This window comes from Mesoplodon mirus (genome assembly GCF_964341445.2).
Source record: "Mesoplodon mirus genome assembly, chromosome: 3".
Classification (NCBI taxonomy): domain Eukaryota; kingdom Metazoa; phylum Chordata; class Mammalia; order Artiodactyla; family Ziphiidae; genus Mesoplodon; species Mesoplodon mirus.
Genome location: NC_138978.1, coordinates 56,752,703 through 56,768,090, shown reverse-complemented (window position 1 = coordinate 56,768,090; position 15,388 = coordinate 56,752,703). Strand labels below are relative to the sequence as shown.

At 38.4% G+C, this 15,388-nt stretch overlaps 1 protein-coding gene across 4 annotated transcripts; it reads right to left on the bottom strand.

Moving 5' to 3' along the window:
* Positions 1-1,473: 1,473 nt before the first annotated feature.
* Positions 1,474-14,197, bottom strand: USP1 (ubiquitin specific peptidase 1). 4 transcript variants are annotated; one of them, XM_082616177.1, is made up of 10 exons: positions 13,139-13,823; positions 12,418-12,526; positions 10,794-11,032; positions 9,418-9,538; positions 8,762-8,866; positions 7,831-7,991; positions 5,908-6,587; positions 5,081-5,251; positions 3,953-4,154; positions 1,474-2,976 (listed from the first exon to the last, which is right to left on the bottom strand). In XM_082616177.1, the coding sequence occupies exons 3-10, from the start codon at positions 10,961-10,963 to the stop codon at positions 2,241-2,243; spliced, it is 2,346 nt and encodes a 781-aa protein (XP_082472303.1). In that variant the 5' UTR covers positions 10,964-11,032; positions 12,418-12,526; positions 13,139-13,823; the 3' UTR covers positions 1,474-2,240. The 4 variants fall into 4 exon arrangements, with proteins under 4 accessions (XP_082472303.1, XP_082472305.1, XP_082472304.1 ...); XM_082616179.1 differs by lacking the exons at positions 12,418-12,526; positions 13,139-13,823 and adding an exon at positions 14,034-14,197 and having other exon boundaries at positions 10,794-10,885; XM_082616178.1 differs by lacking the exons at positions 12,418-12,526; positions 13,139-13,823 and adding an exon at positions 14,034-14,127.
* Positions 14,198-15,388: the final 1,191 nt, after the last annotated feature.

Below are 15,388 nucleotides of genomic sequence, written 5' to 3'. Positions count from 1 at the left end.
TTAAGAGCTAGTTAATTTAAAATTGTAACTTTATGATATGAAAGACTAATGCAGGTTTTTTTCCAACATATATTTCAATTATTTGGCAAGTTTTTCCAAGGAAGTGCATAATAATCATTTCTGCAAGTGTTTGAACATTTTTTCTTTGTGCAGTATTGTAACTTATAGAAAGGTATCACTTGTTCCATCCCTTTGATCTACTGATCACTTACATGAATCACTTACGAACTGATCAAATATAATATGGCACGTTCATTCTCCTGAGAGCGTAGATGTGATGGCTGATATTCCCCGCTCCAGCCTACCTTTACAACAGGCAGTATCATCTCAGATTCCTCTTATCTACATCAATTCAAAGACTGAATCACAGAAAGGTTTTTCGGGTGAGTCTACAGGTGGACCAAAACAGGTGAACTAGGAGTCAGAAAAGCATAACCTCAAAAATATATATTTGGGAACAGAGGATCCAGATGGTCAATAAGGAAAGGCAGTCAAGAACGGAAACTCTTTAAAGCAAACAGAAAAGGTAACTTATTTACATACTCTCTCCCTCTTTAGGGTGGGAGTAGGGGGAAGAATATTACAATAATTGTCTGATGTGAAATCAGAAGAGGATTCCTCTCTTAAGACACTGGTGTAACTGAACACTTCCTTCCTAACTTACCGTGTTCAATTTTCTCAAAACAAACTTTCTCATATCAGGAATCTACACTAGTTAACTAGTATAGTTCTAGGCTGTCTCTTGAGTGTTACAGAAGCCCAAGTTCTATCCTAGAACTCCTCCATCAGAAGCTTATGAGTAGTGTTCAAGGCCGCTCATTTTAAAAGTTCTGTTAGTGACTCCTACTCCCTCAGCTGCTTATGGGTAGTGTTCAGGGCTGTTCCTTTTTAAAAGTTCCATTAGTGATCCTGAACATAGAAAGTGGCAAGAACTGTAACTTTTTATGTCACACCATCTTGTGAAAGAATGTGTAAGACATTAACTGTGTAGTTTATTAGCTGACAGGTACTCTTTATTTGTTGAAATGGTGTATAACAGCGTTATTCCAAGAGTTATGTATTCTTTGGAATTATATTTCATATTCTTAATACCAAGAATGTCCCTTTAATAAGTCATAATCAACCATTTACCAATTTAATATATTTAAAGTGAAAATATGACCAAGTGTTTTGTGTGCCCAAAGCCTCACCTTAAGTTCTCCAGTTTTGGATTCCATAGTTATATGTCTAAAGGTATGACTAGGTATGACAATTAAGATGGACTAAGCACAATTTCTCCTATTTGAAATTCAATTTCTTTGCCTCCAAATGTCAGAAAGTACTATTAAAGGTAATTATGCATGTTTATTCTCTTCTATGTATATATGTGTGTATAGTATGTGTATATACACACAAGTTTTTTTAAGAGAATCCAGCTATATTTATGGTAAAAAATATGCAAGTAAAAAAATCCTCAAGCATTTGTATACATAGTTGTTAAGCAGTTAAAATTTTATTGACCTCCTGGTTTTTTTAAAAAAGTTAAATTTAAGGTCACACCTCTAAGTTCGATGCATTATATACAGATCGTGCAGAGTATGACTATGAAGAGATACAAATTAGTCCACACTGAAAAAGATTTACTAGGGTACAGGATCATTTTCATAAATACATATAAAATTCTTTTGAAGATAGAAGAGGACTGACTCTTCAGGTTTTCTGAGACACTTTTCAAAGTGACTGAAGGCACAAAATGTGCACTATTGTGAATACATACACGTGCCTCTAATACAGCCCACCAAAGGTCTGGCTTCATGACTTACAAAACTAAATGTACTGAAATGAGATTCTGCTTCTCGGCTGAAAAACCACAGAACCTATAAACATCATGTAGATAATTACTCCAAAATATGGAGATAAAAATACAAGCACTTTATTTGAAAAAGCAAACACAAAAGATAGGTGTAAATTCAAAGTGTTTAAATGCTTCCATTTTGAATAATTCAGTTAAGAACCTATACAAGTTTGTTCCCAGAAGCTAATGCATCAATCACTAGTCTCCACTAAGGAAAATGAATTCTAAAAATTAACATGGTTTTCAATAACTCAGATTTCACTATTTATATAAAAACCTAGAGAGACCAATAATATCCAATAGCTTCAAAAGATAAGCTAGATAAGCTAAAGACTTTTTGATGTAATCAATTTACCAATGTTTGTCCAGGTCTGTTTAATATACACACAAGGAAAATACACTCACTCTATAATTTCTTATAAAATAGCAAGTAAGGAGTAGATGTAGGAGATGTAGAAGGGGAAAGAGAATTCAAAAAGTCCTTCTCTTCAGTAACTTTCACTTCAGAATCATCAAAAAGCAACCACTTCCCCTCATACTCCTTTAAGCTTTGCACTACATATGAAATTTTGTTTTCAAAATCACTCATGTTAATGCCTGTTTGGTCATTGGATTCCTTGTTTCTATCAGATTCATGGGTCCCATTAGTATTGTTAGTCTCAGAATTTCTATTTTCAGCAAATGCTGTACTGGCAACTTTATCAGGATTAGATGCTTTGTTGTATAACTCATAATCTGCTTTAGTCTTTTGTCCTCCGAGAAGTCCAATAGCTTCTACTTTTTTTTTGTTCAAAACTTTACTTGGCTGGGTATTTCCACTGACTCCAATCGACACTTCTTCATCGTCACAGTTTTCGACCACACCCCTTGCTTCCTCCTCATTCAATGGTTCTGGCTTACCTATTTCACACATTTGGTCGATCACAAAATTTTCCTTATCTAGTTCTAAACTGTTAAGGTCAGTGACTTTAACAGAAGCAGTATAATGCCCGCTACTAATTGTAATGCCACTATGCATCACAACTGCAAATAATCCATAGCTGTCGTTGGTTGGCTTTGTACTCCATTCTTCTAGTGACAGTTTAAGAGGTGTCAGTAAAGGAGTGTTGATCTTGGAAAGTCCACCACCATAACCATCAAACCTTTGGAAGGGGGGAAAAAAAAGGTTTTCTGGGATTCCACTTCATATATATTCAGTTTTACACCCAGTGTGAAACCAAGTAAGTCTGAATGAACCCTTAATATTTACTGCTCATATGAATAAAACACAAAGTAAAAAACAAGACCCCAGTTTTGTATAATACTTACACAAAGAATACTGAAATAAGTACTAATATTCAGGTGCTTCTGTGAAGGATATATGGCACTTCCCCCCTTAATTTTCTTTATTTTCCTAATTTTGTGCCATAAGAAAATAAATGGCACTAAAAGAAAACACTGATCTTCAAAATCCTTCTCCTTTATACTTAGTAAGTCATTTTAATGTGAAGTCTGTCTCTACAACCAAGATTTGGGGACAAAAAATAAAATGTACTGTAGTAAAGGAAAAAGCCACCGAAAGAAAGGACCATGTCATCTTCTGGCATGAGAAAATGTGTGGAGAGCTACTGGTAAGCTCTCATGGTAATTTCAAACAATTCATTAATATAGAAAGGAATAAAATCTACAATGACATGTACACATGTCAGAAAAAGACTATCTAAAATGTAACTGGCATTTTTATATTTATTATTGCTTTCAGTTATTTAAATTTTCAACTAAAGAAGAATCTCTCAAATTGTTCAGGCTAGTTTTATTTCCTGGCTTACTTAAAACTAAAATAATTTTGCTTTTTTGCTCCCCTCAAAAAAATGTTGATGTATGTACGAAATTTGTTCCCTGCTTTAATCAATTAATTAAAATAATCAAATAAAGAATGAAAATGAAAAATGTGTGAACAAATCATACGCATTCATACAGAAGGATTTAAACTGATGCGTTTTTACAGGGAAACGTAATAAAACAATAAACTTTTCTAAGGCAATATTTGTAAATTACTTCATTTCAGTAGTTTCTGTTACACTATTGTACTGTTTCCTTACTATCATAGCATTTTGAACAAAATTTTAGAATACTCACTCCAAGCCACTAGCAGCAAAGCACTTCAAATGAATAGTTATAACTTCAGGCATTTTGTCAAACAAAAGACTTCGTTCAGCTTCAGTATAATGATGGCAATTTTCACAGAAATATTTATCTTCTCCTACAATCCTCTCCACTGAAGCAAACTGTGAAATTGCCCATCTCAGGGTCTTCATTTCTGTTTTTGGCTCTGGAGAAACTACGCAAGAGAATCCTGTCACTCACAAATGAAAAATCTCTCAGAAATTAAAAACTTAAGCCACTAATTTTTATGTTCAGAATTAGCATACAATTTTAATTGACTAATCCTCCCCAAATAATAACTAAAGAGATTTCTTTTTTTAGTTTCACAAACTTGTAAGTTCATCTTCGACAGTGCACATACCTCTAAATATTTGTATCTGGTCAGCCAAAAAATATTGAGGTCAGGGACAGCAAAATCAATGTAAGCCCTACCCTCTGACTCCATGGGAGAAAGACTTTATATTTAATAGTCAATTTACATTATCTGAACAAGTAAACCAGTCTCATGATCACTTCCCATGGCATTACTACTTTTTGTGGTTTATACAAAAAAAAACACTGGCTCAAATATGGTGTTAACAAAAATATCCTCAGTAGCTCTGAGATTCAGGTACCCAAAAATTAACTTAGTAAAGCATTTCATTTTCCCATTATAACATACTCTACACATCAAAATAAAGATGCCAGGGCTTCCCTAGTGGCACAGTGGTTGAGAGTCCGCCTGCCAATGCAGGGGACAAGGGTTCGTGCCCCGGTCCGGGAGGATCCCACATGCTGTGGAGCGGCTGGGCCCATGAGCCACGGCCGCTGAGCCTGCGTGTCCGGAGCCTGTGCTCCACAAAGGGAGAGGCCACAACAGTGAGAGGCCCGCATACCGCAAAAAAAAAAAAAAAAAAAAAAAAAAAAAAAAAAAGATGCCAGAATTTTCCAAATGCTAATAACTATTGACAAGTGTAGCTATATAGGCAGAAAGATTTTATTATACCGAAGACACTAAAAGAGTTTTTTCTCAATAATTATATAAGCCACTTATTAGACAGTGTTTTGTTGAGGAAAACTCTAATTATTCCATAGTCCATGCAAGCCTCCAATTTTGCTTACTTTCAGAACTCTCCTCTACTTTGGAAAGCTCATCTTCTTGCACTGGTACACTGATGTCTTGAAAATCTTCTCTTCTTTCTGTTAAACTTTCACATTCTAAGCAACGAGTCCTTAATACCAGCTGACCTTGAAATAATTTCTCCACTAGCTCAAAACCAATTTGCTCTGCACCTAAAACAAAAAAAGGAAAACACAAATCTATACAGATGAATTCTTCAGTACAGCCCAAATAACCATTATTCCATTTAAAGTATATCATGGCTAAAAGGCTGATTTTCATATCTCAAACTTGCTTATTAGCATTAAGAGGTGACTTATTCATGAAATATAAACTCCCTGTAAAGATAATTTTGAAATTAATTACTGTTATCTCTAAAAAAAGACAGTTTCAACACATGTGTGTCTTCTTAACTCCCTTCCTAAAGATACCCCAAAGGATGAAATTTAGTCATGTAAGTTCTACAAATTTTCTCTGAGATCTGTGTGAACCTAAGCAGAAATCCAGTATGGTATAACTACTTAGCAAATGCAATTTCTTTCATGAGTTTATGTCAAATACTGCATATATAAAGGGGTAAAATATTCTCTTGCCATTAAGATGAACTCTCCTAGTTTATAAACATAAATTACTATTACCTTAAAATTAGTGAGATTTATACACACACACAAAATACATGTTAAGTGTAGTGCTTGAAACGCCAGTTCACATTGTGTTAAATTTCTCTTAAAACTTTAGCCAGATATCATACTGTATATGGATCTAAGAAGAGAAAATTCCGGCAGCTGTTAATCCTACCTATCAATGTCCAAGAATAAATTACACTGACCTTTGTTTATGGGCTTAACTTCATTAACAGGCATAACATTATTCCCTGGAGATTCAAGTCCACAACGATTAGCTGTATTATCATTCTCATACTTCCCCATGTCCTCTTCAAGACCATATTCATTTTCTTTAGACTGTCCTTTGGATTCTTGGTTTGTTGTTATTTTACCCAGACTACAGAATTTAGAAATAATGCTGGGTTGCTTAGCTGGAGACTTTAACCAGTTTATTTTAACTCTTGATTTCTTTTGTGAGGGTCTTGCACTCTCATTTTCAGAAATGTACTTGGGGATTATTTTAGCAAGAATATCTGATGAATCAACTGTAGCTTTTCTTTTTGATCTGGTTTGTCTCTGGTTTTCTTTCAAAGACTGGTGTTCCTTAGAGACTTTAACTTTTTTCTTCATGTTACCAAATTCAGTGTCACTTTTTCTTTTCCCATGTACTTTTGGCAGTTTTTCTTTATAGTCTTCAGAATGCCTCATACTGTCCATCTCCATGCTGTTATTGCCACTCATTTCCTCTTTCTGATGTTTTTCTTCTACCTTAGTAGATAACTCTGCCACATTTTTTACTTCTTTTTTTAGGAGTTGGCATGTTTCTTGAATGTGTCCCAAAATACACTGTAATACTTCCTGTGCATCATGCTGTAGATATCCTTCATACATAGGGTTGAGTTCCCTATAAATAAAAATTTCCATTTCATCTATTCCAGCTTTTGAAGATATAATACCAAAAACCACCTTTCCATATAGAAATGAATTCATTTATGGGGATATCATAAATTATTTAAAAATCCAAAAACATTTAATTCAGCTACTAATTTGAAACTCCTAAATGTGTAACTAAAAACAAACTTAACCTGATTTTTATTATCACAAATACTTTGATCTTATAAATATTGTTAATAGCTAATGTGTATACAGTATTTACTGTGTACCATACTTTATTCAAAATGCCATATATATATAATTTTTTTTTTTGGCCTTGCCACATGGCATGTGGGATCTTACTTCTCGGACCAGGGGTTGAAGCCCAGCCCTCAGCAGTGAAAGCACAGTCTTAACCACTGGACTACCAGGGAATTCCCTTAAAATGCTTTTTATATTATCTGTATAATTTTCACAATAACCCTGTGAGGTAAGTACCATATCACCACTATTTACAGATAACTTGCTCAAGGTCACAGAGATGCAAAAGTCAGGATTCAAACCTGCTCCTGGACACCACGCTACACTGCCTCTTAACAAATGTATGGCAATGTATTACATCTAGGTCTATTCCTAACCTAAACTATTAAATAATTTTTTAAAGACTTAAACCCTGTAGTGTTTTGGATACGGCTATTCTGTATATAGGATAAAGTTTCATTTTTAAAGATAATACTACAAAGAAATCTAATCCAGTTAACTAATATTTCTCTTCTAAGTACATACAACAAAAATAGAAAACTTGGAATTTACAGTTCTTTTATATAACGTATTTTGAATATAGACCTATAATTCCTATCTGAAATCCTTAGACCAAATGTGTTTGGTAATACAGAAATTTTCAGATTAAAAAAGAATCTGGCACATAGTTAAAATATGTATCACCAACATAATAGGGGCAGTATCCCATAATTACACACATTGCTACTTCTACAGAAAAGAATATGAATATTCACATTACAGATAAATATGAATAAAGACTATAAAATATGAATAAAGACTATAAACAGCCTCACACAAATTCAGATTTAATGAATTTAGTACTAATTGTAAGAAAAAATTTCCAGTCTTTGGAGCCTCTGGGATATTAAGGACTGTAGATCTGTAGTGTCTGTTTTCCTTGCCCTTTATTCCCCCCATTTGTTCACATGTCACTCTCCTCCAAAGAGAGAATGAGCTAAACTGGAATCCTAAAATTATATAATAGACTATACCTGAGTGTGTTAAGTAGTCGCCTTGGCTGAGTAGCAAGTTCATCAGTATATTTCTCTGGATGTAAGAGAAAACTAGCCTGAAGCTGTTCGACTGAAATGATCAAGGAATGTAAGCTGCATATTAGTTCATAACTTACTGAAGAATCTTCTTTGCAATTTCCCTGTCAAGAAACACACAAACATTTTAATTTTTGAACAAATTAAGTACCTTCCCCCTTCTTTTTCTCACTAGACAACACTAGCTTTTCTAAATCTAATTTCGTAACACTAATTTTCTGGAGGTATACAAAATAAAGTTAAAAAAATTTTAAGCATATTTTTGGTTACTTTCTATTATGTGGGTTATAATGGTTTTCTAATTATGTAAGTCAAAGGTTTCTTTAAATTTATTTAAGTAGTAAAAGTGAGTCAACTTAAAAACAGCAGATAAATAACAGGGTAAAAGGGTACGATATGGGTTGAGAATCCGCCTGCCAATGCAGGGGACATGGGTTCGTGCCCTGCTGGGAAGATCCCACATGCCGCAGAGCGGCTGGGCCTGTGAGCCATGGCCATTGAGCCTGCGCGTCCGGAGCCTGTGCTCCACAACAGGAAAGGCCACAACAGTGAGAGGCCCACATACCGCAAAAAAAAAAAAAGATATGTTGTGACAGTGGTGTGTGTGACAATGTTTACTGGTAAACAGTAAATTAGAGGACTGGAGAAAACACTATAAAAGGGGGTAATCAAGTTAGCTACTTACCCCACAAGAATGAAATAATCAAGTTAGCACCTTACCCCACAAGAATGAAAAATAATTGCCAATGAGAAATTTAATTCTCAGATGTAATTTGTTAAAAATAATCTTTGTCATTTCTCCTCCCAAATCCTCTCTGTATTTATTACTTTTTCATTTCTAAGCAAGTGAATTCCCATTAATTTTATTTTTTACCTTATCTTTTTGACTGGCTTCATCTTTTAGGGCTTCTTTCTTCCTTGAAATAATATTAAATAAGTGCTTCACTCCAGATTTAAAACCAGGACAAAAATATAATACCTATAAAGTGAGATTGTCTTGAGTATTTACTGAACAAACAATATACTTAAAATCATTAAAACACTATCATGCTTTTTGTAGAGTATGTTCATATGTGCATTACTTAAAATTCTGAGATTAAGATGTGTGTCAAAAATTGTTCTCTATTTCATCATAGCCTGCTATCTTCCCTCAGTGCAACAAAGCACTGAGCCTGACCAGATACAAGAGTACAACACGAAACAGATATAGTTACAAGGGTTACAACACATATCACCATAGAATCAGGAATCGGACAGAAAAACTAAAAGTTTGGTATCTTCAATTTAATCAACATCTACTCAATTTTGCTATCCCAATTTTATTTAATATATCATTTTCTCTTACCTCAACGGAAATTTGTAACGTGCAATTTAGAATCATGATTATTTTACCCCATTCTGGTTTACTTACAAAGACAGTATTATGGACAACTGAAATCCTCCAATAACCTGAATCCTCAGAAAATATTAAGTGTTAACATCATTCTTTGCCTACTAAAGTTTTATTATATAGCAAAATTCTCAACTTACCTGAAGTATACTATTAAGATAACAAGTATTGCCGAGATTATTCAGTCCCACAAACGGTAACAAGTTTTCTCTCTTCTCACAGTTGACAGGTGAGGACTGTGCTGCAGGAACAACTTGATCACTATTAAGTACAAAGAAGAGAAAGGGATAAGCAAGTAGAATTAAAGTGGAAATATTACTTCCCTAGATTTAGTCTTTTCCCAAAAGTTGTATGACCCGAAAAGTATATGGATTTTATTCAGATGGCATTTCAAGACAATTAATCTGTACAGGTGCAAAAATTGCTACACACCCAGAATAAAAGTTTTACAAGCACTTTAAAAATATTACACTCAACAAGCTTCAAAACAATTCCATTAAACGACTGTTAATCCCATTCTACAGAGCAGAAAATTGCAGAATTGGTACTATGATTTGTTAAGCCAACAGGACATTTTAATCAAGTAGTTTAACTCTGAATAGAAACCTGGAAATAACCTGAATATGACAATATTTGGGAGAGGCTGCACTATCTAAGTCAGATTCTGTTTACAGAAGATTATGAAGATACTTACACAGCTGTTCCTCACTTAAAAATGAATTGTTCAAGTTTATAACTCTTTTACCTCAGTTTAACAAACAGTCCTCACAGCATTTTTATTTATTTTACAGCTGCTAGCTATAACTCTAATACCTCAAAGTATTTATAGGCACGAATGATGGTAAGCAAAAGGTTCACACACAATCTCCTAAACTGATTATTGGTAAATATTAGGAAATTATACAGGGGAGCAAATCTACATTAGTCATATAGCAGAGTGCCTATGTGCTGAATACGGAGCAAGTGTAGACTCCAACTAGAGCAACTATTGGTGGAGTAAAGCATTCCATTTTGTTCTGATTTCTTTTCAGTCACTGAAGGATTTATTTGTATCAAAAGCATTTCTTATTTTTAAGTTTATTTTAAATATAATTTGCAATTGTACACCAACAGGTTTGAGAATTCATATACTAGGTATGACTACAAAGACAAAGTTTATGCCAGGTTACTGTCCCCCATGAATTTCTTTACCCTTACATAAAGTGTGTTGCACTAAAATCAAATTTAAATTGAAAAATAATTTTAGTCAATTAGTATTTCTCGAAGTTAGCCTAATCGGCTGAGCACAATTTAAAAGAGTTATAATGTGAACTGTGATGTGATCCCTGTGGGGAACCACCAGTTTTATCCTGTTTCTACTATTACACACTGCTAGACTTGTCTCACTAATGTGTGCTTTTTTATCTCCCTCTATGGACTATCAGGTCAGAATGACTGCAGATATCAATCTAAGTTCACTGCTTTTTCACTGATGCGGAATTTTAAAAAGTACAGAAATATACTGAAAATAACATACATTTCAGATCCTCTATATTCAGAAGTTTTTTCTTCATTTTCTTGAGAATCTGTGAAATCCAAGGCTCTCTTGGTTTCCTTTTTCTGAAAAAACTTCAAGGAAAGTCTGGGTTTTTTTGATGGACTACCTCTTGAAAGCCCATTACTTTCACTAGGTATGTCACTGGGCATTTTCTCTTCAAATCCCAAGGAGTTGACGAGAATTAATTTATACAGGGACCCTGTAATCACCAATCATATCTGTTAATCAGAGAAAAGGTTATTAGTTTTCAGTTACTGGCTGTAGGCAACAGAATCATCATTTCTGAAAACAAATTTACCAAGGAATGGTATTAATTAGAACTTTGTATTTGAAAATCTAATGCCTGCCAATAACAGGCAGTCAGTGTTTTATTGCTTATATGAAGGAGCTGCCATTTGTCCTTAACTTGCTCAAACAACAAAAAAAAGATACTGAACTTTTACTAGCTTGCTATTAGATTAAGGGTCACATCACAAAATACCCCACTTTAGTAGTAGACCCCATTGGACTGGTAGTAGTAGTAGTAATGGTAAAGTAGTATCATCAAGGGGTAAAAACTTTATTATCTATTAGTTCATTCAGGAAACACTGAGCAACTATCATCTCTAATTCTGAAGTACAAGGTGGGAAACAGAGGGATGAATGGGAAATCAAAGGAGTGCTAGAAGTGACCGAGTTCTCCTTCCAAGGTCTTTTCTAGTTATACAAAATAAAGTCTATTTAAAGTATAATCTGCATACAAGGAAAGGCCTAGATCTAGTGTTAAGTTTACACCTAAAAACTTGTGTGAAAAGTAATAAACCATATGCAAAGTTGGGATAATGGTGTAAAAAATTGCTGCACTTTGTGTATATCAAATTCGTATGCACTAGAAACCAAAATATACTGACTTTCCAAACTTCTTTTAACTATAGAATTTTTTAAGATACTGCTTTAAGTAGGAAAGAAGTTTGCCTTGTGCAAACTTTCTTCCCTGTTTTAAAATAAAACTTTTGGACTAAAAAAAAAATGGCTCTATTTGTGGTAGTTATTTTACATTTTAGTCCTATTTTTCATTAGGAAGATACTACTATCTGACCCGAGTATTACCAGAAAATCACCTAAGAGTCCAAAAACTCAGCAATGACTTTAAAATATAATATAGGTAGAGACTAACAGGACGAACTAAATTTCATCCTTAAGCATAAGCGAAAACTCGGCTGCCTCTGAACTGGGAATTCACAACACTGAACTCGGCAGTGAAACCACCTTTTTGAGACAACTCAGGAATAACTGGAAAGCCGACCAATTTCCCCATCCCCCCTCCAACTCAATTTACTCTCCTGGCCACTAATGCTACTGATGAAATGCTATCACGAATGATAAACCAGCCTGCACTGAAGTGTCAGCGATCTCTAAGCACTAGCGATTTTTGTAAACCGTTTTTTCTTGGGAGCCAATTCTAATAAATGATGGAAACTGGATTCTCTAACAGACAGAGTAACCGGACTTAAATAAATATAAAAAAAAAACAATGACCAAGCACCTGAAATAACATTATCAATCCTAATCAATAAACCACCCCTCCAGGCTCCTCAAAGCAATGATTAAACATTAACATTACCTAGAATATAACATTTTACCAGGTGCCGTATCTTCTGCTATACCATTTCTTGCTCCTGGCTGTCCGTATCACTGGGGGTTGTTACATCAAAAATGTTTCTCCCCTAACTCTAAATCAAGTTTCGCAGAAAAAACAACAGAACATTAAATGTTCTTGACAAATGACAGTGTGAACACTAAGTCTCATTAGTTTCAAGTTTTTTCCTCTGTAAGATGGGACGACTCAATCCCAACTTTTCACGAAAAATGTAAAACAAGAATAACATCCTCGACAAAGGTTTAAGACACGTTCCGTTCTAAATATTTGTAGAAAAAGTAAGTTAAACTGCTCGGTAAAATTTAGCAATCACCGACACAGAACAACGTGAGGGCAAACATTTCTTCTCCCTATCCCGCAAACTCTAGGAACGGAAAAGAAAGTGAGAAGATGACGGGACGGTGATGATGTCCGTGCCCGTCAAACGCGGCACCGGCCCGGCGGGCGGCGTCTTTAAGCAGAACCACAGGTCGCGGAGTTGGCCTATTTACTCCCAGCCCGCACCTGCCTTGAGTCCCCAGCGGCGGCGGGAGGGGGCGCCGCCCGCTGCGCGGACGGCTTGGCTGGCAGCTGGGCGGGGGCGCAGCACCGAGGGAGCCGGGGTCCTCCCCGCGGCCCCCTCGGACTCCTGCCGAACTTGCCGCGGCGTCCAGGCACCGGCCCCTCCTCCACGGGCCCTCCTTACCTGGTCATGGCCCAGAGCGAGGTCCGCGGCGGTGACGCCGACGAGTCTAACCGGGCTGAGGGCGGGTGCGACAGGTGAGCCCCTGCCCCGAGCCTGCGGGGGCCCGCGACCCACGGAAAAGCTGGCCGGATCGCCCTCCCCGCAGGGGAGTGACCATTCGCTCTCAAGAGCGGGAACCCGGGCTGCGGCTCAGTCCTGCCTGGCGCCGGCACCGACTACATCCCCGAAGCGGCGCCCGACCACGCCCGCCCCCGTCCCCGCCCCGGGACGGCAAGGAGCGCCAGAAGCGGCTCCGCTCGCCCGGCGCCCGAACCGCTGGGGTCTTCCCCACTACACCGCCGACGGGAACTTGGCGCGTTTTCCTCAGTCTCAGGACCCTTGTGTTTTAGCCTCCGCCCGCGCCAGCGCTGCGATTGGAGGTGGAGTCCTACGAAAGTGCCGGTTCTAGTCTCCAGGCTGCAGAGACGCGAAAGGCTAGAGCCACCCCGCGACCGCCACTAGCCCTCCTGGCACGCACGAGCTCCGGAACCAGCCGGAACGGTAGTTGCCCCAAGCTGGTAACGGGTTCTGCAGTTTCAAACAGCGCAGGCAACGTCACGGGCAGCTCGCGCGGGTCCTCGCGGAGGGCGCGCGCTAGAAGCTAGAGGCCTGGCTGGCGGGCTCGAGCCTCACATCCTTTTTTTTTTTTTTTTTTTTTTTTTTTTTAACCACTCGTGCGCGACAGTTGAGGGGAGCGTACGGGTCGGGAGACGGGACAGAGCGATGGGACGGGCTTCTTGCTCGGGAAGTTACCGCCAGGTGCTCAAATCCACCAATCCGTGATGAACAATCCCCAACCCTGCCCCCCGCAGCCCAGGAGGAGCCAGTCAGAAGTACCTAGACAAAAAAAACCCACCTGGTGGGGGGGAAAGGCAGTCCAGCCACTACCAAAAAGAAGAGAGGAAGGCTCCAGCCAATCATTGTTGGGCATACAGAGTGTTCCTCAGGCGCGTTTCCCCTCCTTCCGCTCTCATTGGCGCTCGAGTGCGCGCTTTCGCTGCCGACTGTTAAGTCTTGCTCTGCGTTTTGTGAATCCTCGAAGGTGGGACGTCAGCGAGGGTGGGGTTTCCGGAGCGAGGCCGTCACAATAAGTCCCGCCCCCGTTCCATGAGTACACACTAGGCGGGGTTACCCGGGAGTTAGTTTCGGAAAATGGCTGACCGCCCTGCCTGCTTCTCTGCGCTTGAGCTTTCTGTACCGAATCGCAGCCTCAGCCCCCAGGCCATCCAGTAAAAGGAAGCACCGCCATAGATAACAGTCAGGTCTCAACCGAATGCTGCGGAGCTGAGGCTCCCTCCTCAGCCCCTCCACGCCTCATTTTCTCGCGTTTACCCCTTCCCCTTCCCCACCGGACAAGGAAACGAAAGAGCATTCTTAGGGCCCAGCTCTGGCTGGGGGAGCTGCAAGGGTTCCTGTACGAGCCCTTACTAACGGGCTCAAAAACGGCGAGGCAGGCCTCACCTGGTTTCTGCTTCCGTCTGTTGTATGCCTACCTCGGTGAGGTGACCTCACAAAGCAAGGGTGGCAGTGAAGCACAATAAGTTCAGTCCAAATTCATTTAACCAAGCTTGTTTTGAGGTGCCTAGTGTGTGCCAGGCATTCCCTGCTCTATAGGGGCTTGACATGAGTGACAGGGAGAGGAAATAAGGAGTATGCTCTTTTAGGTACGTAGTCTTGACATTTGAGTAGAGAGCTGAATGAAAGTGCAGCCAGCCTTGGAGGAATCAGGAAGAACGGTCCAGACAGGGAGAAGAGCAAAAGCTACCAAAGTCCTCAAGGTTCACGTGTTTGGTGTTCTGGGAGGAAGCAAGGAGCCAGGGTACTTAGACCACAGTGAGTCTAGGTGTGATGATTGTGGGAAATGAGATTAGTTACATGGTTGGGGCTCTGATTAAACAGGGTAAGGAGATGGGAGTCATTTGATGGTTTTGAGCTGGGGAGTGGCGTAATTTGTAAAGCGGCTGCTTGTGGTGGTAGACTGTTGACCTTCAAAAGTGCAAGCTGTAAGATCCCCTAGGAGGCTATTCCAGCAGCCCAGGGAATAAATTAGGGTGGCCTGGAATAAGGTGGTAGCAGTGGAAATGTTGAGAACGGGTAGGATTCAGGATATATTCTGAAGTAAGGCCAACAGGATCTGCTGATGGGGAAAAAAGAGACAAAAAAAGACAAGGATTTTTTTTTTTTTAACCAAAGCAGTTCGATAGTGGTTTG

Coding starts and splice junctions, on each gene's coding strand:
- USP1 (XM_082616178.1), bottom strand. CDS start 10,963: ATGCCCAGTGACATACCTAGTGAAAGTAATGGGCTTTCAAGAGGTAGT. Junction 9,539..10,793: donor GAATATAGAGGATCTGAAAT/GTATGTTATTTT, acceptor TGTACTTAATAG/TGATCAAGTTGTTCCTGCAG. Junction 5,252..5,907: donor AGTTAAGCCCATAAACAAAG/GTCAGTGTAATT, acceptor TTTTTGTTTTAG/GTGCAGAGCAAATTGGTTTT.